At 39.5% G+C, this 27,204-nt stretch overlaps 1 protein-coding gene across 4 annotated transcripts in view; it reads left to right on the top strand.

The window, feature by feature from the left end:
• The window catches only part of LOC138752701 (putative leucine-rich repeat-containing protein DDB_G0290503), a 287,373-nt gene that overhangs the window by 117,604 nt on the left and 142,565 nt on the right, over positions 1–27,204 (top strand). For all 4 annotated transcript variants that reach the window (XM_069915411.1, XM_069915412.1, XM_069915413.1 and 1 more), the window contains exons 8-9: positions 6,603–6,845; positions 11,910–12,131. In XM_069915411.1, the coding sequence (XP_069771512.1) occupies positions 6,603–6,845; positions 11,910–12,131 (465 nt within the window). The remainder of the gene's footprint in view (positions 1–6,602; positions 6,846–11,909; positions 12,132–27,204) is intronic.

The raw sequence follows: 27,204 nt of genomic DNA, 5'->3' as shown, positions 1-27,204 counted from the left end.
GGGGAAGTGCAGAGAGACCTAGGGGTACTTGTACACCAGTCTCTGAAGGCGAGCATGCAGGTACAGCAGGCAGTTAAAAAGGCAAATGGTATGTTGGCCTTCATATCAAGAGGGTTTGAGTATAGGAACAAGGATACCTTACTGCAGCTGTACAGGACCTAGGTGAGACCACACTTGGAGTATTGTGTGCAGTTTTGGTCACCTTATCTAAGAAAGGATGTTCTTGCAATGGAGGGAGTGCAGAGGCGATTCACCAGGCTGATACCTGGAATGGCAGGAATGACTTATGAGGAAAGATTGTGCAAATTGGGATTGTACTCACTGGAGTTTAGAAGATTGAGAGGGGATCTCATAGAGACATATAAAATTCTGGCAGGACTGGACAGAATGGATGCAGATGGGATGTTTCCAATGATGGGAAAATCCAGAACCTGGGGCCATGGTTTGAGGATAATAGGCAAACCATTTAGGACCGAGATGAGGAGGAATTTCTTTACCCAGAGGGTGGTGAATCTGTGGAATTCATTGCCACAGAGGGCAGTAGAGACAGGTTCATTAAATATATTTAAGAGGGAATTAGATATATTTCTTCAGTATCAGGGTATTAAAAGTTACGGAGAGAAGGCAGGGACGGGGTACTGAACTTTAAGATCAGCCATGATCTCGTTGAATGGCGGAGCAGGCTCGAAGGGTCGAATGACCTACTCCTGCTCCTATCTTCTATGTTTCTATGTTTCTATTTGCCATGGAATATAGTGAAATCTAGATGAGCAGGAGGAGATGTTGCATAGATCAAAATGTTATCCACCAGAGTTTAGAAGAATGAGAGATTCTTATTGAAACATACAAAATTCTAAATTGTTTAGACATTTTATATAATAGTCAAGTAGGTCTACAATAAATCACTGAAAATATTTCACTTTAGGGGGTGATAGATAGGAGTTACAGGGATGCGATCACACTTAGGAGGCAAGTGGAATATAGATGGATGACATTTAGGAGAGGGAAAGGAACTGTCAGCCAGTGGAGGGCACCCCTGAGGCCATTCCCCTCAATAAGCAGTATACCATTTTGGATATTGTTGGGGGGGGGGGGGAGGGGTCAACCTAACTGGCACAGAGTCTGGTCTAGTGGCTAATAAGGGAAGATAAGAAAAGAGACAAGCTGTAGTCATGGGGGATTCCATATTTAAGGGGACAGATAAGAAGTTCTGTGGAAGAGATTGAGAATCCCGGATGGTATGTTGCCTCCCTGGGCTAGGGTCCAAGATATCTCAGAGAGAGTTCATGGAATTCACAGGAGGAGGGGGGACAACCAGATGTCATGGTCCATGTAGGGACCAATGACGTGAGTAGGAAGAGTGATGAGGTCCTGCAAAGAGAGTTCAGGGAGTTAGGCACTAGGTTGACGAACAGAACCTCTCGGGTTTTGATCATAGGATTGCTATCCATGCAATGTACTAGTGAGGTTAGAAATCAGAGAATAATGCACCTTAATACGTGGTTATATACATGGTGCAGGAGAGAGGGCTTCAGGTTTCTGGAACATTGAGTTCTCTTCTAGGGAAGGTAGAACCTGTTCAGACGGGACGGTTTTCATCTCAGCTGGAAGAGGATTAATATTCTTGTGGGAAGGTTTGCTAATGATGCACTGGGGGGTGGGGGGAGGGGGGGGGTTTAAACTAGATTTGCAAGGGGAAAGGAACTAGAGTGCCAGAGCAGATGAGGGAGTGGAGGAGGGAAACGATGATATGAAAATTGAATGCTCCATTAGAAGTCAATGGGTTGTTCGTGAAGGAAATGTTCTCAGGTACATCAATTTCAATGCAAGGAGTATTGTAGGAAAGGCAGATCAACAGGGCGAGGATTGGTAGATGGTATTATGACATTGCGGTCATTAGTGAAATTTGGTTGCAGAAGAGCCAGAACTGGCAGCTCAATGTTTCAGGTTTCCATTGCTTCTGGTATGATAGAACAGGAGATGGGTGTGAAAGGGGAAAGAGTGCCATTGGTCATCAGGGAAAAATATTACAGCTGTGCTCAGGCAAGTATACCAGAGGACTCATCTAATGAGGTGGAGCTGAGGAACAAGAAAGGTATGACCACACTAATGCAGTTGATCACCTAATTGTCAACAAGAATTGAGGGAGAAAATCTGTAAAGAAATTGCAGACAGCTGCAGGAAACATAAGGTCGTGATAGTAGGTTATTTTAACTTCCCAGATATTGGCTGGGGCTCCCATACTGTAAAAGGCCTGAATGTCTTGGAGTTTCTCCTATGTGTTCAGAAAAAGTTTCTAAATCAATATATTGAGGTACCAAGTAGAGAAAGAGAGAGAGAGAGAGAGCAATACTGCAGCTCTTATTAGAGAATGGGACAGGACAGGTGACAGAAGTATGTGTAGGGGTGCACTTTGGTTCTATTGATCATAATGCCATTAGTTTTAAAGTTAATTATGGAGAGGATAGGCCTGGGCCTCAGGTTGAGTTTCTAAATTGGAGAAAGGCCAATTCTGAGGAAATGAGAAAGGATCTAGAATGCATGGATAGCGGTAAGTTGTTTTTGGGCAAGGAGGTGCGAAGTAAACAGAAGATCTTCAAAGATGAAATCTTGAGAGTACAGAGTTTGTATGTTTCCATCAGGATTAAAGGCAAAGTTAACAGGCATAGGGAACCTTGGTTTTCAAAGGATATTGGGGATGTGGTTTGGAGGAAGAGAGAGGTGTACAGCAAGTAAAGCAACAGGGAGCAAATGAGGTATTTGAGGAGGATAAAAATGCAAGATAAACCTCAAGAAAGAAATCAGGAGGCTAAAAGAAAACATGAAGTTGTTTTAGCCAACAAAGTGAAGGAAAATCCTTAGAGTTTCTACAGGTATATGAAGAGCAAAAGGATGGTAAGGGACAAAATTGTTCCCCTTGAAGATCTGAGTGATCAGCTGTGTATGGAGCCAAAAAAGATGAGGAAGATCTTAATTTTTTTTGCATTGGTATTCACTCAGGAAAAGGGCACAGAGTCTAGGGAAGTAAGGAAAACAAGTAGTGGGGTCATGGAACCTATACAGATTAAAGAGGATGAGGTTCTTGCTGTCTTAAAGTAAATAAGGGTGGATGATAAGATATTTCCTTGGACTTTGAGGGAGGCAAGTATAGAAATTGCAGGGTCTCTGGCAGAAATATTTAAAAGGCCCTTAGCCAAGGGTGTGGCTCATGTTGTTCTGTATTTTAAAAAAGTAACCCTGAAAATTATAGGCCGGTAAGCCTGATGTCAATAGTAGTTAACTTATTGTAAGATGTTCTAAGAAATGGGATAGACAAGTATTTAGATAGTCAGGGACTGATTGGGGATAATCAACATGGCTTTGTGCATGGTAGGTCATATTTAATTAGTCTTGAGGAGTTTTTTAAGGAGGTTACCAGGAAAGTTGATGAAGGAAAGGTTATGGATGTTATTTACATGGACTTTAGTAAGGCCTTTGGGAGGTTAGTCAGGAAGGTTCAGAAGCTCGGTGTTCATGGTGAGGTAGTCGTAATGTGATTGATAGTACTGTGGAGCAAAAACACGCTTTTATTAGCTTGCAATTAATTGCCGGTATCTACAATGGTTTTCAGGTAAATGGTTTATATCGGGACTGATGGGGCAGAGGCAAGAGGAGGGACTGGTCATCTAATCTACCCATAGACAGTGAATTCCAGTTCACTGCATTCACCCCTTCCTTCAGAAGTGAACCTGCGGGTAAAAATAGAGACCATGTTCAGCAACACGATCTTTTTACAATTATTTATGGTGAGTCTGTCTGGGGGCCTGGTTATTCTGGTTTAGCACCTTAGAACTGCTGGATTAGCTCTTCCAGAACTTCCTGTGCCTCCTGTAGCTCTTGGATATTGGGACTCAAAGGGGGTCTCAATGGTTGCGTGGTTGGAACCATGTTGTTTAAAACCCTGTGTAGGATATTTGGAGATTCCAGGCCTATTGTGGGCTTTGGGACCTCAGTTCCTGACGATGCAAGGTCTCTGATTGAGATGGTATCTTCTCTGCCATCTGGGTATGCTACATAGACATACATCAGGTTTGCATGCGGTAGGTGCACTCTCTTGACCAGAAGTTCCGTTTTGCTTCTCCTCATGCTCTTTCAGCAGGACTGGTCCTGGTGTTCTTAGCCATGCTGGAAGATTGATCCCCTATATGGATTTCCTCGGGAATGCAAACATTAGCTTGTGAGGAGTCGCGTTGGTCGTAGTGCAGAGAAGCGATCTTATGGAATGGAGTGCAGTGGGCAGAACTTCTGGCCAGCGTCGGTTTGGAAGCCCTTTAGACTGGAGAGCTAATTTCATAACTTTCCAAACCATTGCGTTCTCTTTTTCAACTTATCCATTCCCCTGGGGGTTGTAGCTAGTCGTCCTGCTTGAGGCGATGCCTCTTACGAGCAGGAATCGGTGTAGCTCTTCGCTATGAATATAGCTGGGATACCCGAACATGGTGAAAATGGAGTGCAGAGCCCTGATGACTGTGGTGGTGAAGGTGGTGGTGTCTGGGCAGGGGATAGTGAACAGAAAATGTGAGTATTCATCAATAATGTTAAGAAAGTTTATATATCTGTTGGTGGAAAGAAGAGGCCCCTTGCAGTCAAAGGGGCGGGAAGCTGTTATCAGGTGCGCTTTGTCAGGGTGGTAGAAGTGCAGTTTGTACTCAACGCAGACCAGGCATGTCCTGGTCATTTTCATAACATCTTCAATAGAGAAGGGCAGGTTGCCTTGATGAAGTGAGCCATGCAGCTGATGCCCAGGTGGCAGAGCTCATCGTGAATTCACCGCAACTAGCTGGTGTGTGCAGAAGCATAGCTTACTTGTGATAGGGCATCTGGAGGTTCATTGAGTGTACCTGACCTATACGCTATTTCATAGTTATAGGAGGAGAGTTTGATCTTCCACCTCGCAATCTCGTCATTTTTTATTTTACCCTTTTTTGTGTTTTTGAACATGAATACTGCAGATCACTAATCAGTGAGCAGTGTAAATTTCCTGCTGGCCAGGTAGTGCCTCCAGTGCCTAATAGCTTCCACAATGGCTTGAGCCTCTTTCTCCACTGAAGGGTTTCAGAGCTTGTGACCTTGTAGGGGTGTGGGAAAAGAAAGCTACCGGCCTGCCCGCCTGGTTAAGGGTTACGGCCAGAGCTACGTTGGAGGCATCGCTCTCCACTTGGAATGGTGTGTTTTCATCCACCACATGCATGGTGGCCTTAGCGATATAGCTCCCGACATAACTAAAAGCCGCCTGGGCTTCGTCGTTAATGGAAAGGAGGTGGATTTTAAAAGAAGGCGGACCTTGTTAGCATAATGAAGTACCCACTGGGCATAATATGAGAAGAAGCCCAGGCACCTCCTTAAAGCTTTCATGGACCTTGGGATCGGGAGGTCTAAGAAGGGATTCATATGCTCGGGGTCTGGGCGAATGACACCATTCTCCACCACAAAACTTAGGATAGCTAGACGTTTAGTCCAGAACACACACTTACTGACATTGAGGTCAGGTGAGATGCAAACTATAGGACATGGGTTAAGTGAGAAAGGGGAAAAGTTTAGAGGGAACATAAGGCAGAATTTCTTCACGCAGGGAGTGGTGGGAGTGTGGAATGAGTGGTGAATGCAGGCTCAATTTTAACATTTAAGAAGAGTTTGGATTGGTATCTGGAAGGGAGAGATATGGATGACTATGGACTGGGTGTAGGTCAGTGGGTTTGACACTGACTAGAAAGGCCAAAGGGGCCTGTGTCTGTGGTGCAATGTTCCATAGTACTATATTTTCTCATTTGTGCCATATAGTATACATTGATATACTTTCTTTGGTATTCTACTAATTGCTTGTGGATATCAAGCTTCTCACAGAGCCAGTCAGGCTCCTTCATCAGGCATTATTCAGTTGTGAACCTAACCTGATGAAATTCATTCGCTATTGAACACAAGGGGAGATAATGTCTGATTCTGGACCTAAGTTGACATCAAAGTGCACACAATATCAGAAAAGCTCTCTGGGGAATATTTGGAGAAAATGTTATTTCCAACCAAAATACTAAATTGAGTTTGGAAATGATGTCAATGGAATCAATCATTTAATTGTTTAAGTTGTAGAATTTCATATAAAATAGAATTATCATTATGGTGTATGTATAGATATTTATTCAGAAGTTCTGAATACCAAAAAGATCTACAATCCCTCCAAAAGGTAGTTCTCACAGCCCAGGTCAATGCAGCCAAAACCCTCCCCACCATCGAGAACTTCTACAGTGAATGTTGCTGTCGGAGAAAAGCAGCAATCATCAAGGACCCACACTACCCAACACATGCTCTGTTCTTGCTGCTACCATTAGGAAGTAGGTATAGGTGCCACAAGACTTGCACCACCATGTTCAGGAACAGTTGCTACCTCTATTGCACATTCAGTTTGTTTTTTTATTTGTTTGCATGTGTATGTTAAGTCAGGATTTTTTTTGCACGGCCAATAAGTGGTAATTCTGCCTTGCCCGCAGGAAAAGGAATCTCAGGATTGTATGTTATATCGTGTTTGTACTCTGACAATAAATCTTAAATCTGATATTTATTTGTAGATCCAAACTAAAGAAAAGAAAATGGTCCTGCTGTACAATGATCTGGATATCTCAAAGCAACCTTACAATGATGCCTTAAAACGATGCTTTCAGCAAACTATTTTGCTGCAAACTTCTTTGGAAACAACAACTGCTGAGCTACAGGATAGTCTTTGCAAGATGCAAGAATACAAAACAATTGGAATGCAGCTCAAAGAAGATTTGGAAGACCAGAAGCATCTTCAACATGAAACTACAAAATTAGTAAGTAATGCAAAAATTAACGGTTGATTCAATCTCTCTCCTTGGCCTGTTTTTTTTAAAAAATGTGTCAGAAACAATCTACTGAATATATTTGTATATATTTGTATTATTGACTGTCTGGGTAAACATTGAAAAACAAGCTAGATGGTCCACAGGGAGTTCAATTGGCATCATTTGGTTCTTTTCAAAAGTACTTCTATAATTTTATGATTGGAAGGAAGAGGGAACAATGATGAAGCAAGTTCTTGTGGCCATCTTTCTACATATACACAGTTTTGGTCTCACAAGCAATTACTATCTCTTCAAACAGTTCTGCGTAACTGAGATTAGGTTTATGTCATGTAATTTCCTTTAATATTGTCATGATGTCTCAACAAATAGCAGGGACATAGTTATTCAAGTTGCTAAAATCAACAATAGATTTCTAATTTATATTTCTTGATTTTAGACTTAATCCGCAGGGACTAAATTGAATAGGTCTGGAAAATATGCGCTTCGATTATAATGCCAGTTAAATACAGGAGCCATATGAAATTTGCACTTTTCACCTCGTTATCATAATTAGAACATCCAGGCGGTGCTTGACCATGCTGTTTAATGCCTTTGATCCACTTTTATGAATTGCTGCCACCATATGAAGTTAATCAAGGCATAGTTAAAAGGAGATTCATATTGCCTACATTCAGGCTGGATGTTACTCCAGCATTTTCAGAGATATGGTGGGAGACACAGCAGAGCACAGATGAACATGACAACTGATTTTCAGATGCCTTTATTCACAAGATGGCCCGAATGAAAAATATTTTCCACTCAAAAGTGCTCAGGAAATCTTCCAAAACCTCAATAAAATAGCACGGAAAGGTAGCCTTAGATACTTCTTTAGAGGAAGCCACTAAAGACCCATGTTCCTCAAATGCACAAGCAGCCACACATTACAGACTCACATGTTCTACACCATCATTCCACAAAAAGTATTCTCCTTTTAACCAAATATTCAGATATCCCACTATGTTTCTACTGCAACTCACTAATCTAAATCTTGTAACCTCTATTATTCAGTATTGATTGGCATAATATCATTCCAAAAAATAGAAAGATTCTCTAGCATTAAACACTGAGAGAGTACACACTTGTCATTGCAGTAAGATTCCTTGCTTGAGAGCGGTGGGCACCTATAATGACCACATCAACATCAATAAGTATATGAGGACAGCAACTACCTACATAGGCAAATGTATTGAGGATGTCATGGTGATCAAATGCCACACAGCCAGGGCAAATCAAAAATCCATGACTAGTTGTGGCGGTTTGTGCATAACTCAGAGCTTGTAATGCTGCATTCAGGTCGTGAGCCTATGGCATTAAGATTATCAAGGGCTGAACTACCCCGTGCAATCAGGAAGGCAAAGCATAGGTATGCACAGAGAATTCATAGACACCTATGTGACACCAGCAATATAAGGTGCATGTGGAAGGGGATTCAAACCGTAACTAAATCAACTCTGCAGATCAGTGACAATAATGCCCTCTTCCTCTGAAAATTTGATGAAAAAAATAAGGTGGCATTAAAGAACATCGTGTCTCCCCCTGATAAATAGACATCATTCATAGCCATGGCTGAAATGAGAAAGATCCTACTGGAGTGGACCCAATGCAATGCAGCAGGTACAAATAATACACCATACCTTGTCAGGTGCTTAAGTTCTGTGTGACCGAGGTTGTAACAGACATCTACAATATCTTACTGCATCAAGTCACTGTCCAATGTAGTCACCACTATCATACCAGTTTCCAAGAGAGCAGTAGCAACTGGATAAAATGACCACTGCCTAGTTGATGGAATGCATCAAATCATCTTTGGACCCATTCCAGTTTGCCTACCATCCAAACCAGTCTACAGATAATGCAATCCTTCTGTGCAACTGGATTGTGGACTTCTTGACGCAAACCCCACAGTCTGTCCTGGTTGGCAGTAAAACTTCAAGTCTCAACATGCTGAGCACTGGCACACCTCAGCATTGTCTGCTCAGCCCACTATTGTTCATGCTGTTGATTTACGACTGCACTGCCAGATTCATTTCTAACAGAAGCATCAAATTTGCAAGAGATTCAAAAGTAGTCGGCCTCATCAGCAACAAAGGTGAGTGGCATTACAGAGAGGAGGTTGAAAGGCTCGTAAAATAGTGTGAGAACTTCAAACTGAATCTCAACATGGTCAAAACAAAGGGGGTGATTGTGGAATTCAGGAGGACAAAGGTCGACCATTCTCCATGATATGCCATAGACATGGACCAGACAAGTGTTATACTAATACTGGGTTTTATTAACCACCATTAAACTGGCCAAGAAGCATGAGCTATTGTAGAATCCATTCACTATTGGAGACACCTTTTAGCTGGAAGGAAATTCACTTTACTGACTGATCAAAAATCTGTTACCTACATGTTCAACACTAACTTGAAGAGCAAGATTACAAACGATAAGATCATGCGTTGGCAAATTGAGCTTTCTACTTAAGATTACTATATACTCTGTCGCCCAGGAAAATTCAATGACCCTCCGGATGTGCTTTCTCGTATTACCTGTGCAAGTCTGCAGCTAGATCGTTTGAAATAACCCTGAAGGTACAAGGAAATGAATATAAAGATTTCAAATTGCACCTGCTCCCCGGTCTGTGCGCCCCAATGATTTTAAGACTAGATTTCCAGTCCCAAATGAAAAGTATCATATTGGCATTTAACGGCCCATTACCATCCATCACGGTACCCAAGAGGCTGTTTGTGGGTTATCGACTCTAAAGATTAAACCTCCACATCTTTTTACCAATCTAACCCTGGATTGTAAGCCTATAGCTACAAAGAGTAGGTGCTATAGCAAAGAGGACAGACTCTTTAATAAGAACGAGGTTAGATGTTTATTGAAAGAAAAAAATCCTCGAACCCAGTACAAGTCATTGGCAAGCACAAGTTGTAGTTGTCAAAAATGGCGTGAAACATAGAATGGTTGTGGTCTATAGCCAATAGCAAGCATTCAGTATAATATGCCCCCTACCCCATTACATCATCATACTCTATTACACATCAATGATTCCATCATGGGGAGAATGGAGAGCACAAAGTTCCTTGGTGTGGATAAAAAGGATGACTATTCTGGACTAACCTCCTCATTAGTCAGTAAGGTGCAGCACTGCATCCACTTCCTAAGGAGACTGAGGAAGGCAAGGCTACTGGCCCCCATCTTGACCATCTTTTACAGGAGTATAGCCTTTCTGGCTGCATCATTTTGTGGTATGGTAGCACCAAAGCCTCAGACCAGAAGGATCATTCACATAGCCAAGAAGATCACTAGGATCTTCCTTTCCTCTATTGATGACACTTATTGGGATCGTTGCCCAAATAGGGCACAAAGAATTATAGAGAACCCTTTACATCCAGCACACAGTATCTTTGAGCCACATCCATCAAGAATGAGGTTCAAAAGCATTAAAGTCAGGACTGCCTGGCTGAGTAATAGCTGCTTCCCACAGGATGTGAGATTATTGAACAGCATGTGAATCATCCCAGATGTTTATATATATTTATTTAGTTTATTTATGTGATCATTATGCACTGCATTTTGTGTGGTATTATGAGTGCACCATGCTTTGGAGAGATGGTGTTTCATTTTGTATATGTGCAATCAGATGATAATAAATTTGAAGTTGAAAAATGTAACATAAGTGCATGCAACCATGCCCTGCATAATTTGGTTACTCTAATTGTTGGTGAAGCCAGGCTTGCTTCCTGGCAGTGTTCCTCCCCCCCCCCCCCCCCCATCCAAAGAGAAAGAGATTCATTTACTCTTTGTGTATAGAACACTTCTGTCACCCACTCATTACATATAGTTACTCCAAAATCAGCTTATTCTTTTTTAACCTAGTGATGAGGAAAATACTGAGGGTCACTACTAATAAATATCTATATTTTGGCCATCAGACCCAAACAGTCCTTCTCATATTATAAACATATGATAACTGTTCCCTGGAGATTCATGCAAACCTGCTTCCTAAGTAGTCCTTCTAGGTTGAGGATTTTATGCTTCCAAACCACTTTTGTGAGCTCTAAGGTAGCTGATAAGGCCAATGTACAAAGAGTAGACTATTACATTGATGAGGTAGAAAGTGACTTATTGTATGGAGACCTCTCTTGTGCTTCTTTTGCTACTACCCAGGGTTTATTTGAACTCCTTATGAATTACCTCAAATTCTTAAATACCATCCCAAATGCTCCTTTTGAACTTCAAGTAGTCATGTTTCTAAGATGCCCATAGGTCAGTGGGAACATTGTATTTCTTCATGGAAGATTTGAGTAGATCTTTGAATCTTTTTCTCTATTTGCCTTATAATCTTATCCCATGATTGCTCACAACAGTGTTTGTTTTGGTCATATTATGTTGAACATGCACGGATATAGCACACAGTTGACCTTTGAAAGATTTGATTCCTTCTAATGAATTTATAGATTTTGTATTCTTGGGTTGAGCTTTCTTCTACCAGATTGCCTTGCTATCAAACCTTCCTACTTATTATCAACAAACAATGCACATATTTTATACCATCAGATGGATAGTGTGTAAATATATAACTTGTGAACACAATTTCTGCACTTGCTAAAGAACTCTCTGTAGCATATTGTGAATGTAATTCCCATGTTCAAATCAATAACTACAGTTTTTTCCAACCAGTTTAATTCCAAATCAGCCACCAACAAAATTGGAAGCCATTGTGGATCCCTTAATAACACCCAATGTGACATCTTGCTATTTAATTTGCCATGCAATATCAAACATGTTGAATCAAACAACACTGGGAACAAATTAACCACACAGAGCTATGCTGCACAGTTTCCAATTTTACATTTGATACTCAGCTGATAAAATTGCTTACACAAATGATTTCTGGAGAATAAAATTATAGATTTTGAATACACCTATTAAACTGCTATCTTCCAGAGAGGTAAACAGTTCCATCATGATCCAAGGTAAATTGCAACTACCTTCAAACAAAGGAACTTATTTGCTTTTTAGGTTGAAAAACATGAAGAGACCATTCAAAGACAGAAATATGAAAATATGCATCTGAGAGAGGAGATCGATCTTCTACAAAATAAAATTAAAGAAAGTCACAACCAATCAATGATTTCTGAATCTACTACAGATCTCTGCAAACAGAAATATGAAGCAAATTCTCTCAAAATGCATGATCTGGAGAATCATGTGGAAAATCTTGAAGAAAAATCAAATAATCAGGTATGTTATCATGTTTGCTTTTTTTTTGCTAAATTGCTTTTCTACTCATTTAAATATCCTCATCCTCAAGTCCACCAGTTGCATAATCAATCCCACCATTTCCATTACTCCCAAGGTGATGGTATCAGCAAACTTATTTTCACTTCACTTTCTCTTTCAGCATTCTGAAAGATCCTTGGTGAAATACACTGGCTCATTTGTCTATCACCATTACACGTTGTTCCCTTATTATGCAGCTGCTAGAGATCCAACACTTGTCCCTTACCTTCCCCCCCCCCCCCCACCCCCATTCCTTGGAGCTCCAACCACACTCTCCAGTTAAAACTGTGAGAAATTTGTATCTCTTCCACAATCTTCGACAATATTCATTGCTTACAATATTCATTGCTTATATTCCTTGGTTCCCTTAATATCTAAAAATCTATCAATTTTTATCTTGAATATACTCAACAACTTAGCGTGCTCAGCCACTTGGATTGAGAATTCCATAGATTCAAAGACTCATCGTTAAACACCACCGAAGTAGGCAATCATTTTTCCTATCTGTGGGAGTTCCATATGTCTGCATTCGCACCATATCCTTCACCACCCTGTCTATTTAAGTGCCTGTCTAAATGCATCATATGATTCCACTACTTCCTCTCACAGCATATTTCAGATATCAGCCATTCTCTTGCAAAAAAAACTTTCCTATCAAATCCTCTTTAAAATTCCTTCCTTTCACATTAAAACTATGTCCTCTTGTTTTTGATATCCTAGATACAAAGGAAAAAGGATTTGACTCTTTACAGTATCTATGCCTATCATAATCTTATACACTTTCTTTAGGTCATCCCTCATGCTTTTTCACTTGCTCCTAGGTGAGGACATTTCTCCTCAACTCTGTCTGTTGTATTGGAACTATGACCCATGGTTGTCAGACTGCAGAGCTTTCATTTGCTTTTTTAGTTGTGGCATTGCTGTTGAATCTGTTGCAACCTGATTTAGCTGTTAATCACACATGTAACCAGCAGTATAGCACGTAGTTTCTAGATGCATCAAATGATGCTCCCTGTATGTCTCTCTACCTTCCATATTGAACCAACTGATCTCTAGTAAATTGGTGATCAGTACTGGCTTCACTGCTGTTTGTCATATATATTAATGATCTAGATGATAGGGTGGCAAATTGGATTAGTATATTTGCAGATGATACAAAGGTTGGTGGTGTTGTAGACAGTGAGGAAGATTATCAAAGCTTACAGGGTCATACAGGACAGTTAGAAGAGTGGGCTGAAAGATAGCAGATGGAGTTTAATACTGATGAATGTGAGGTGCCACATTTTGGTAGGGTTATTCAAAATAGGACATATACATTAAATGGTAGACAATTGAGGAGTGCAGTAGAACAAAGGGATTTAGGAATCATGGTAAATAATTTTCTGAAAGTTGAATCACATGTGAATAGGGTAGTGAAGAAGGCATTTAGTAAGTTGGCTTTCATAAGTCAGAGTATAGTATACAGGAGTTAGGATTTTATATTGAATTTGTATAAGGCATTGGTAAGGGCAAATTTGGAATATTGTGTGCAGTTTTGGTCACCAAATTACAGGAAGAATATAAACAGTATAGAGAGAGAGTGCAAAGGAGATTTATGAGAATGTTGCTGGGGGTTCAGGGTTTGAGTTAAAGGGAAAGGTTGAGCAAGCTGGAACTTTATTCTCTGGAGCATGGAAGGTTGAGGAGTGATTTGATAGAGGTATTCAGAATTATAAAGGGGGTAGATATAGTCAATGTGGAGAGGGCATAGATTGAGAGTTAAAGGGGAAAAGTTTAAGGGAAACATAAGTGGGAATTTCTTCACGCAGAGGGTGGTGGGGGTATGGAATGAACTTCCAGCAGTGGTGGATTATTCAAGGAAAGGCTGGATAGATATATGAATGGGAGAGGTGTAGAGGATTATGGGCTAAATGTGGGTCAGTAGGACTAGGTGGGAGATAATGTCCGGCATGGACTAGTAGAGCAAAACTGGCCTGTTTCTGTGCTGTAAATGTTTATATGGTTATAAATCATGGGTGAAAGTTCGCAGTTTGTGATGGATTCATATATTGTTCCTGCTGATGGTCCCCAGATGCTCAGCTTATGATTACATTCTATATCTAAACCATTTAGAAGCATTGCCATTTTTTTCCATGTTTTGGGGGTTATAAATGGCAAGGCCTGCACTTACTGCCAAAGGCTAATTATCTTCTTGTAATGTTATAGTCATTCTCAAGGGTAGAGTGTTTCAGGATTGGTACCCTGGGATGATAGAGGAATAACAATATATTTCCATATTAGAATTGAGTAAGACTTGGAGGGGGTCATATAGGTCATGATGTTACCATACACTGAATTTTCTTAGAGGTAGGAATCTTAAATTTGGGAGATGCCATTGTAGGTAATCAAGTAATCATAGTTCATTTTTTAGATTTACATGTTGCAGCTATAGTTCGTTGATACAAGAGGACATAAGTATTTGTGGCGGTGGAGGGGATGCCAATTAATTGAACTATTTATCCTGAGCTGCTGGAGCAACTGAGTGGGTCAGGCAGCACCCAGAAATGGTCAGTTAACATTTCAGGTTGAGAACTTTTATTGACTGAGCATTTCTACCCATAGATGCGGTCTGATCTAATGAGTTCTTCCACCTGCTCATTGTTTTCTCACAACTCTAGCATCTGCAGTTTTTTTTTCTCTGAAGTTCTTTATCCTGGTTTATATATTGTTTAAGCATTATTAGAATTGTCTCATTGAGGCAAGTGAAGAGTATTCCATCATACTTCTGGTCTGTGCCTTGTCAATGGTAGGCTACCTAGCATGAGTTATTCACTGCAGGATACCCATCTTATCTACTTCTGACTTGTATTTATGTGGCTAGATAAGTTAAATATCTGAATTAATGGTGATCCCCACAATGTTGATTTTGAACATGGCAATGGCAAAGGAATAGGTGTCAAGATTATTTCCTCTTTCTGGATGTAGTCATAGTCTGTCACTTGACTGGACTCTCCCCCACTGGAGGTGGTTGTGGGCAGGCATTTGTGTGACATATGGGTTACATTCTACTTCTCAGTAACTGAGTAAATGCTAACTAAGCATTATTTAAGTTAGCTGCTTGCAAACGATAAATGAGAAGCTGTGAGTGAAAATTAACGCCGTGCAATCATTAGAAAGCATTCCATTTCTTTCCTGATGATGGGCAGGAAATAGGGCTCAGACCCCAAACTTCAATAATATATCTTTACCTCCTATGGATGCTGCAAGACCGGCTGAATTCCTCCAGGATTTCTGAGTTTTGACTACATTCACAGCATCTGCAGACTTTAGTGTTTCACTCGAGGTTACTGATAAAACAGTTGAAGGTGGTTAGGCCTCACACTTGGTCGTGAAGAAACATACTGATGTCTCATGGGATTGTGATCATTTATGTCCAACAACCACGATTGTCTTCCTTTGTGCAATGTATGATAGCAACCATTAGATTTTTTTGATAATGCGTGCAACAGTGTCTCTTCAAACACTGTTCACTCCAACCAATATTGTTGAGGTCAAATACACCTGCAGCAGGTAGACTGCTGAGAATAAATTCAGGTCAGTTTACTCCTTGTGTTGCGTCACTCACTTGTTATTCTTTAGGAGTTGGGCACTTCATCCAGAGTTAATGCTTTTGAGCCATTTGTGTTTTTCACCAAAGGTATATGTTTTTCACCCTTACAACTCTTTTTGCTTTTTTACGTGTAATTAAATGAAGTTTTACTGATTCAACTATATTTAAGATCATGATTCCAGATCATCATCCCAACCCCATTATATTACAATCCTCTCTTGGATCATGTGAAACAATTTTGTCTAATGTCTAGCCTCCGGCATTTCTGTGTTTTACTACAATATTTGTCCAAGTCAAGATAATACATTGCTTAGAGGGGATTTTATTGGATGCCAGTTTTTGGAATATTGTGCTACTTTTCTGTGACACTAAGGTACAAGATAATGAAATATAAATATATTTTTAAAATTCTTAAGTAATTGATGCTTTTGAAATTAGATTCTTTATTCTTGAAAATTGGACCCGACAGATATTTGTGGTGAATAAAACTATCTGTAATTTAAAAGATGAAATGGTGATTTTGCAATGTCAGTATGAGGAAATGCGCAACCAACTGGAAACTTGCGAAGAAATGATTGATCATCTGTCAGAACAATTGAATAGAAGTCAAGAGGACTTGCAGAATAACAAGGACTACACTCAGCAAAGTGAAGAATTAATCCAGAGGTTAAAAGATGGGGCCCAAAAAATGCAAACAGAGGTTAAAGTATTTATGTTGTCACTAGAATGAAACCTACTGAAGCAAGCGTGATAAATATTGAAGTAGAAGTGGAAGGGTGAGGTGCTCACTGCGCATACCAATATGTGTAAGTGGATTTAAACAAGAAAATCTGAGGGTGCTGCAGTTAAGTCCAAAACACAAAAATGCTGGAGAAACTCAACAGGTCATGCAGCATCCAAAGGAAGTAAAAGAAAGTCAATATTAAGGGCCTGGGCCTTTTGCCATGATAAATAGGAAAACCCTTGAATAAAAAGGTGGAGAGAAGGGGAGGAGGGAAGAATGGGAAGGGGAGAAGACTAGACTTAAAGGTAAGAGTTAATAGGTGGATACAGGTGGGAGGATGGAAGACAAAGAAGCTGAAAAGTGATAGGCAGATAGGGTGTAGGGCTAAAAAGAATAGCTCTTTGAAAAGGGGAAGAGAAGAGAGTGGGGAGCTGGAAGAAGGGAGAGAGAAGGGAAGGGAAAGGGAGATACCAGGTGAGGATGTTAACAGAAATTAGGAGTCAGCATTTGATGCCACCTGGTTGGACACTGTTGAGATGGAAAATAAGGTGTTGTTCCTTCAATTTATGGTGGCCTCAATTTGGCAATACATGAGACCATGGACAGACAAGTCAGCGTAGCATTGGTGTTTGGAATTAAAGTGATTAGCCATTGCGAGATCCTTGCTGGTGCAGTGGACAGGGCGAGGGTGTTCAAGGAAACATTCTCCCACTCTACATTCAGTCTCCCCGACTTAGAGTAGACTGTATTAGGAGCACCCAATGCAGTAACTAACCCCTACAGATTCATAAGTGAAATCTTACTTGGAAGGGCTGTTTGGGGCCCCAAATAGTGATGAGGGAAGAAGTGTGTGGATTTCTGTAGATGGGGAATTTTAGAGACGTGGGACCTCCAGGAGTGGGACAAGAAGGGAGCTGCTCTGACCCATGGAGGGATCAGCGGCCTCGGCCTCAGCCCGCGCCTATGGCCCTCAGGTCGCTGGCTGGCAAAGAGGAGGCCCTCATTCAACCTGGCCAAGAGTGAGACCTACCCCAGCTTCCTCACAGTCAGGGACTTGCCCCACAGGAACAGTGAATGGCTTGGCATCAGCGAGGCCTGGAGGCCCGTCAAGGCCCCCTGTCTCCCCCAAGCTGTGCATCAGCCAGCTGGCCAGGATGCCCAGATCGCTGCTTCCACCCATATCGCCCCTGTCCAGCCCTGCCAGCCCAGTGACATCTTCGCCATCACCATCTTAGCCAACCCGGACTGGATCAACACCGGAGAGTTGGCAGCATCCTGCAGCTGATCTGGGACGTTCTGGAAGACCAGTCTTGAATCCCACCCGCTGCCTTGTGGGCAAAGCCTCTTTAGGCAAAGGCTAAGAGATGGTAAACTCTGAATTCAAACCACCTGCTGCTTTGGTTTTGCCTCTTTAGGCAAATGTTAGGAGAAGGCAACACTGACTTCAAATTCCTGCGCTTGGCTTTCCCAGCTGTCTGAACCTGGAAAGGGCCCCAGCTATGGGGAAAATAGCCCATGTCAGTCTGGCAGCAGGGACTGGCAGCTGTGACAGAGTGCGGGAAACAGTTTCCATAGTGGTCTACAGCAGCAAACTCAGTGGGCAAAGGATCCGTAAGGATAACGGCCAGCGAGCATAGTCTTGAAACAGACCACTGTGGGGAAATCCCGCATCACTCTGGCTGTCGTGCCTCATACTCTGCCAGGCTCAGTGGCATGTGACCCAGAGAGAGGCGTTTGTCCTGAGCAAGCACTCGCCTCCAAGTCCATGCCCGGCACACAGTGCCTAAAGCTGAAAAGCTACAAGGGACCATGTTCATCTTCGCTTGCAAAGGGATGGACCATGGATGGATGGGGGATGAATGGGACCTGTACAGACCCAGCAGAGTCTTGATGAGTCAAATGTCATCCTTCCGTGCCATGACCTCCTGTGATGTGGTCCTTCTGAACTGCACAAAACATTCCACTCATAACATTTCACTTGCCTTCCTATTTCTGTTCCTTTTTGGCTGAAGGTCATTTAGAACTCTCCAAACATTCTTTAGTCTTTCACCATTTGAGTAATGATTTTCAAGACATTTTTGCTGTCAAGCATGTGGTTAATGTATGTTGTATTCTCCTCACAGCTTATTTACTTACATATCTCTAAATCATCAGCTAATTTGCATTTAACATGCTTGACCATTTCATCCAAATCATTATTACATTGAAGATAGCCATACGTCCACACTAATCCTTTTTGGGTTACTCTAGCTGTTGTTTAGCAAACTGAAAGCAACTTATTTGTCCCTACACTAAGTTTTCTGTCTTATTACCCAACTTTCCATGTGTTATTTAAAATAAGAGTTTCTTCATTGAAAGTTTGACATACAGGACAGTAACAGGCCATTTTGACCCACAAGACAGTGTTGCCCAATTTACACCCAATTAAGCTACATCCCCGGTACATTTTGAACAGTGAGAGGAAACCAGAGCCCCCAGGGAAAACCCACGCAGATATGGGGAGAACATACAAACTCCTTGCAGACAACATGAGATTCGAACCCCAATCCCAATCATTGGTGCTGTAAAGGCATTGTGCTAACTGCTACACCAACTGTGCCAACCCTTATGAATGATTTCAAAAGGGTTTCTTATGCCATCTACCATGTTGATAATTGATGGTATTTTGGTTACAAAACCTCACCAGAACCCAACCCAATCTGTTTCCTGGAGTTGTGCCATTGTACTACAGGAAGAGCAATTTAAGAATATAAGAGAGGGATAGGAGAACATTATTGATGGGAATGTTTCAAACATAATCCTCACTGCCCAGTCAGGGAGTGTTTGTTAAAATTATTCTTTGGACTTACTATAATATAGTTTTATTCATATAATGTAAATTATGAGTTATGTTTTGTGATTAATTCCAAATATTTTTCAAATGTTTGCAATGAGATCTTTCATGATCATTGAATTACATTTGTTTGATAATACAATGATCTTCACATCTTGCCTGGATTAACAAACATTTTTTAAACCTTATTGCATTAAAAACAGAAACTGCTTGAGAAACACAGCAGGCAAGACATCATCTGTGGAAAGTTAAAAAGAGATAATGCTTGGTTCAATGAAGAGTTCTAACTTGTGTGACAGATTATAGATATGTTTTTGGGAGATGAATTAGGGCAGGTTTTTTTAGTGTAGGTCACATACAAACACTTTAAAACAGATCTTATTCAACATACTGTAACTCTGCTCGTGCTAGACAAGCTGGTTCCAAGAAACTTTGCAAAAGCTTTTGAGAGTGTCCAAGAGATTTCACTAATGGGCTGATGTTTATAAAAAGGCAATAGATGAAAGAACTTGTTGGAGCCGCAGGCTGTCTGGAGTGGAACATTTTTGGGGGCTGTTCCTTTTGGAAATTGTAATTTTTGTGATTTATTAGTTAATTGTTTTTTTCCAAGATAATTTGGTGAAAACATGGAATCAATCTTATATGGATTTTTGGATCTGGGAAAACCTGAATGTTTTGACCATTGGTGCACTTCAAAAGGAATAACTAGTGATTTTGACAGATTGAGAGAATTGATATTAATTGAGGAAATTAAAAGGTGTGTTCCAAATGAGATTAAATTATACCTGGATGAGAGAGACGTGGGGACGTGGCAGCGAAAGGCAAGATTAGCGGATGAATTGCCCTAATTCACAAAAATACTTCAGAATAGTAAGCCTTTTCAGAGAGTTAATGTGGAACAGATTAATGAGCCTGTTCAGAGGGTTAATATGGGGCAGACGAGTAAGCCTGAAATCAAATCTGGTGAGAATGTTAAGAGAAAAGATGAAGGTAAGGTGGGAAAGGACAACTTCTGGATTTGTATGTCATTTTTGTAAGAAACCTGCTTATGTTATTGCAAATTGTCTAGTGTTGAAAAAGAGACAAGAAAAGGAGGTTTTACCAGAAGCATGTATTCAGACAGTTGAATTTAAGGAGAGCAGATGTTCCAAACCTGATGAGGGTGTCATGGATGGTTTCAAACCTTTTGTATCACAGGTCTTGGTTTCAGTAAAGGAGGGAGAATCACAGGTTCCAGTTAAAATTCTTAGAGATACTGGAGCTGCCCACTCACTGTTGTTGGATATGTTTTAACTCTGTATCAGAAGATTGACACAGGGGAGACAATTTTGATTAAAGGTGTTGGAGGTGAGGTAGAGTCAATATCTCTTCATAACATAGAGCTGAATTTGAATTAGTTAAAGGACCTGTTGTAGTAGGAGTCATTTCAAGATTACCCATGCAGGGAGTCTCAATTTTATTAGGGAATGATTTGGCGATAAATGTGGGTCATTTTTAAGATTAACAAATCAGCCTAGTAAGGATGACGTTGAGGAAGATTGTGAGATATATCCTCCATGTGCTGTAACAAGGTCTTTGTCTAAGAAAATGATGAGAGCTGAGGAAGATCCAGTTGATAGAGACTTGTCCAGTGCTTCTGAAAGAGCAGGTTAATTGTGAGAGTAAAGATTTCTCTTTGTCAAGAGTTAATTCAGCAACGGAGGACAGATGCTGATCTTATTGACTTAAGGGACAAAGCAGTAAGTGAACAGGAGATTAAAGAAATGGCTTGTGGATATGATTTGAAGGGTGAATTGTTAATGAAACCTTATTATGAGGAAATATAATGTGTGTGCAATATATTGTATGTGCTTATTAGAACAATCTCTATCAGAGGTGTTAGTTATTTGCAGGGTCGAGGAAGTTATGGATCATAAGATTATGGAAACAGAATCTTGTGAGGGTAACCTTAAAGAAACTATAGTTCCCGTGTACCTCTCTAACTCAGCAATTTTGGAAAATTTGGAGGAAAGGTTAGGCCATCTTAAGTCACAAGAACAGATGCAGTTGAAATAATTAATTTTGAAATACATAGCTTTGTTTCTTGCTGTGCCAAAAAGGACATGTGATTTATCATGATGTGGATGTGGGAGAAGCAAGTCCCATAAAACAATACTCATATAGAATAAACATTCAGAAAAGTAAAATCATGGATCAGGAGGTGGAATATATGTTGAAAATGATATTATTAGACCTTCGAAATCAGATTGGAGTTCTCCTTGTGTTCTGGTACCTAAACCAGATGGAACTGTTAGGTTCTGTACAGATTACAGGAAGGTTAATTTAGTAACTAAAACAGATGCTTATCCTATTCCATGAATAGATGACTGTATTGATAAAATTGGGAAAGCTAAATTTCTTATGAAGTTGGATTTGTTTAAGGGTCCCTGGTATGTGCTTCTATCTGAGAGAGGAAAGAATATTTCAACTTTTTTAACTCCATCCGGTTTATATGAGTATTACCATTTGGCATGAAAAATGCCCCTACAACATTCCAAACGATGATTAATTCGGTAATCCAAGGGTTAACACATATAGATGCTTATATTGATAACTTGATCACAAAAAGTGGCACATGAAAAGAACATCTAAGGGAATTGGACAAATTGTTTGCAAGATTATCTAAAGCAAACTTAACTGTTAATTTAGCAAAAAGTCAATGTGGAAATGCTACTGTAACATACTTAGTTCATGTAGTTGGTCATGGCAAAGTTTCACCTATTCAGGCTAAGGTGAATGCAATTTCTGAGTTTCCTATTCCCAATGGCAAGAAGGCAGTGAGAAGGGTTTTTTTAAGGAATGGCAGGATATTATAGGAAATTTTGCAGACGTTTTGCTGAGGTTGTTCTTCCTTCAACCAATCTTTTGAAGAAAGTGGAGAAATTTGTGTGGACAAAAGTTTGTCAGATAGCTTTGGAAAATTTAAAGGAGATGTTATGCCATTACCCTGTGTTAAAATCTCCTGATTTTCTTTAGCAGTGGATGCTAGTGAGGGAGCAGCAGGTGCAGTTTTTTTACAAAAACATAATTAAATTGACCATCCAGTTGCCTACTTTTCAAAAAAATTCAATGTTCATCAAAGGAACTATTCCACTATTGATAAGCAACTGTTGTCTATAATATTTGCTCTGCAGAATTTTGTTGTATATCACAGTACCTCTCATGAGCCAATTGTGATATTTACTGACCACAATCCCTCTGTGTTTTTGAAAAAAATGAAGAATAAAAACAGAAGATTGTTAAACTGGAGTTTAATATTGCAAGAATATAATCTGCAAATTAATAATATCAAAGGTACATAATAGTGTGATATAGCAGATTGTTTGTCAAGATATTAAAATTGATTGTGTATAGAAAGATTACTCTCAACATTGGGTTACATTGTTATAACATGTTATATATTGTGTCTTGTTATCTCTTTTGTGATTTTAATGTCAGTTTAGTTATAACTGAATTTTAAATCAAGAGTTAAAATTCCTTTGTAGGGTGAAAGTGTGCAAGATTATAGATATGTTTATGGGAGATAAATTGGGCAGGTTTTTTAATGTATGTCACACACAAAAACTTCAAAACAGATCTTATTTAAAATACTGGAGCTCTGCTCATGTTAGACAGACTGGCTCCAAGAGCCTTTGAAAAAGCTTTGGAGAGTCCCCAAGAGACATCACTAATGGATTGTTGTTTACAAAAAGGCAACAGAAGAAAGAACTCATCGGAGCTGCAGGCTGTCTGGAATGGAACTTGCTGTTCTAAGAGGGTCATGTGGTTTTGCAAGCAGAGAAAGTAAAACAGGCTTTCTCTCTGAGAGAGAGAGAGAGAGAGAGAGAGAGAGAGAGATGGAATTCAGTTCTGCAGTTTTACAGTCAGCAGCAGCAGCTGGGACTAGAACAGGACAAGATGCCAAGCTTGTGGAAAACACCATTTGGAAGATGGGTTGTGAGTGCTTACTTCAGCTTGGTCAAAGCCCTTGTGGTTCATACAAGAGGAGAGGACGGCTGCCTAATGTTTCACTTGAAATAAGAGAAACAAAAAGGAACTCTGTGTTGACCTGAAAGAAAGAGGTTATCATCTGGAAAACCTTGATGGGGCAAGTTTCATCGGCAAGACACTGAAGTGGCTAGTTACAAGGAATCAGTTGTGGATGTCCAGCAAACAATAACTCTCACTCTCAAAACTGACAAGAACCTTCCTGAGCGGTAACCATTTACCATTCTAGCACCAAAGCCTGGTGAACTTCATAAATGTTAAATTCTGTGCACAGTATAAGAATTGCCTGCAACCAGTAAACATGGAAGAATGAGAAGTGAGATTGGACTGTGAATCAAAGAACTTTTCTAAACTTACACACGCATTACATACATGTATGCTTAGAATTAGAAGCGGATTAAGTTAGGTTAGTTAAGTTAATAGTAATAAGTTAAAGTGTGATCCTGTTTTCATGTTTAAAGATAATTAAAAGAAACTTTTGTTTAACTAACCATTTGTGGAGGGGGGTGGCAAATGGTGTTGAAGAAAGACGTGTGTTCCACCTTTCCCCATTTAGATTATTAAATACCCAATTTTAAAAAGTATAAAAGTGGTTAAAAATAATATTTACTGTTTTTTGAATAGCAGTGATTCACCATGGATACCAACGTGAAGATATCTAAAATTCAACTTCAGAAGAAATTACCATATAAAAGTGTAGATGATTTGAGGCCTACCTGTACAGTTGAGTTCGGTTGTAGCCGACCCGCTTGCACATGAAGCCATGTGCGTGGGCGGCCCGACCAATAATGGGGCCCGTGTGCCTGCACATCCGATGGTTCTGTTGGGCATGCGCAGAGCATCCTGGGTCCGTGACCTTTTGGAGAAAGTGTGGGTTGTGAGGGAGCCGGGGTGTCGGCGTCGGGTGTTTAAACCTGCAGCTGCACATTGAAAGGACCTATGGTGACTGAAGGTGAAGAGGAGCTTACCTTATTGGAATTTGCCCAGGAGGAGGAGCCTGCAGTTAAAGAAGGTAGACCTCAAAAAGTGGTTATGGAATCTGGATTGGACTCAGTGTTCACTGTTTTGGGAGGGATAGCTTTCCAAACAAATAATATGTCAAAACAAATGTCATCTCAAATAACCCAAGGATTAATGGAGGTGAAAACAAAAATGAATATTTTGTGTGAAGAAATGTCAACTATAAAACAAGAAATAATTGTAGTTAAGAGTGATATTAATAGATGTATAAAATCTGTTGATATTGGACAAGATAATTTTTTAAATATTGAAACAGCTTTTTCTGAATGTCAAAATCAGTGGAATGCAATAAAGAAAAAATGGAAAAAGTGGAAGGTTCTTTTGTAGATTGGGGGATTCAAAGAAGGGATTTATTGAAGAATTGATTCATTGGAAAATCAAAGCCAGAGAAATAATGTGAAAATAGTTTGTCTTCCAGAGGACTTTGAAGGTTCTGATCCAATAAAAAATTTTAAACATTGGAACCCAGAGGTATTGGGTAAAGAGTTTTTTCCTGAAGGTTTGGAACTGGATCGGGCTCATGCAATGTTGAAGAAAAGACCACTTCCTGGACAAACACCGAGGGAAGTTTTGATTCATTATTTGAAGTATCAAGGTAGAGAAATGATTTTACGAATGGTGGTACAGAAAGCACGGCAGAGTCAATCCCCGTTGATGATTCAAAACAATAGAGTGTGTTTTTTTAATGCCGATGGAGTCATTAGGTTATTAGAAGATGACGGGAATTTAATTTGGCTAAAGATGTCTTATGGCGAAAGAGCTATAAGTGTGATTTTCATTATCGCGCAATTTTGAAGGTTTTTTACGGAAACTTTCAATCTCAATTCTTTGAGAACGATCACGATGCCTTGGTTTTTGCTAATTCTTTGCCAGAATTGTGAAGAAATGGGCAGTCTTCACTATTGTCTTCTAAGAGGAGGGTAAACGGAAATGGAAATGGGAATGGGTTTGGAAAGAATTGTAAGAATGGAAAGAATGAAAAGAAAGAAGAGCTGACACAAAGTCTTCTTGAAATTGAAGATCCAGAACAATCATTGGGCTTGGAATCATTGGGTTGAATATATTTACAATATTTGATTGTTCTTAATTACATAATGAATATGTATCTGCCTGGGGGGGGGGGGTGGATAACACTGAAAGCTTTGATCGTCATCTACCACTAGTGGGTTTACCACACCCAGATTTTTAGGGTGTTACTACCTTTGGGTGGTTCTTATATTTTTGAGGTTTTTAAATTTTTTTAAAATTTTGTTGTTTATCGACGGGTGGATTTTTAAATGTTTTTGAAGAATTCTAAAGGGGAGCATTATTTTATAGAGTGTAAATATATTAGTAGTTAGTAAAATTGTCTACTTTGAATTTTGCAATTTTTAATATTCAAGGATTAAATAATCCAATTAAGCGAGAGAGGGTAATGTCTTATATTTAAAAAATGAAAATTGATTTTGCCTTTTTACAAGAAACACATTTGACTGAAAGGGAAGATTTGAAATTGAAAAGAGATTGGGTTGGACATGTGTTTTTTTTCTTCTAAGGCAAGAGTGGTGGTGATTTTGATTCATAAAAATTTATCATTTGAATTGGAATCTTCATTGGGAAATGTAGGTAGAGTTTTATGGGTGAATTGTAAAATCTTTGCTAAATCTTGGACTTTGCTTAATCTTTATGCACCTAATGTAGATGATGAGTGGTTTATTTCAGAACCTTTTTTATTGTTAACTCAAGCTAATGAAAATATTTTAGTTGGGGGAGATTTCATTTGTGTTTTGGAACCTTTATTGGACAGAAACCTGAAGAGTATAAGGAAAATACAGCAATACAGATCAAAGTGTTGATGAAAGAATTAAATCTGGTAGATATTTGGAGAAAGGTTAATCCTACAGAGAAAGATTTTTCTTTTCATTCATCACGACATGATTTGTTTTCTAGGATTGATTTTTTTTTGGTATCAGCACACCTACAGAGTAGAGTACTACGAACTGAATATAAAAGTAGAGTTCTATCAGACCATTCATTATTATTTTTTTCTTGTGAAATTTCAGAAGTGGTACTTTTGTCATATAGATAGAAGTTTTATGGAATGTTATTTGAAAAACCAGAGTGTGTTACTTTTGTTAAAGAGCATATCTCTTTATTTTCGATTGAGAATATTAATTCTGTGGATAGTTATTCTGTAGTATGGGACACATTAAAAGCTTATTTGAGGGAACAGGTTATTAGTTATTCTACGAAAGTGAAACAATTTATGGCAGAAAGTTTAATGTTGGAAAATCAGATTGCTGAGTTAGAGAAAGATTTCAGAAAGATGTGACTGAAGACAAAAAAGCTGCATTAGCAAAATTGAAATTATGCTATAATACTTTACAAACTTATCAGTTTGATCGTTTAATTAATGGTGCTAAACAACGTTATTATGAGTTGGGACAAAGAGCTCATAAGGTACTTGCTTGGCAATTCAAAGCTGAACAGGTATCTCAGACTATTAATGTTATTAAAAATAATTCAATAATTACCTATAAGCCTCAGAAAATTAATGATCAGTTTTATTCATTCTATCAAAAATTATATACATCTCAGGGGAAGCAGGATAATGGTTCTATTGGATCTTATTTATCTATATTGAGGTTACTGATATTAGATGAGAAAGATATTCAGGAAGTGGAATCTCCATTTACAGATTTTGAAATCAAGGAAGCTATACAGGAAATGCAAAATGGAAAGTCCCCAGGGGACGATGAATTTCCTGTGGAATTTTATAAAAATTTTGATGATGATTTATCTAGTGTATTTAGAGATGTGTTAAAACAAGTTACTGAAGAACAGAAGCTGCCGGAATCTTGTT

This window comes from Narcine bancroftii, chromosome 2, assembly GCF_036971445.1.
Source record: "Narcine bancroftii isolate sNarBan1 chromosome 2, sNarBan1.hap1, whole genome shotgun sequence".
Taxonomy (NCBI): Eukaryota; Metazoa; Chordata; class Chondrichthyes; order Torpediniformes; family Narcinidae; genus Narcine; species Narcine bancroftii.
This window is presented reverse-complemented; position numbering and strand designations above follow the sequence as displayed.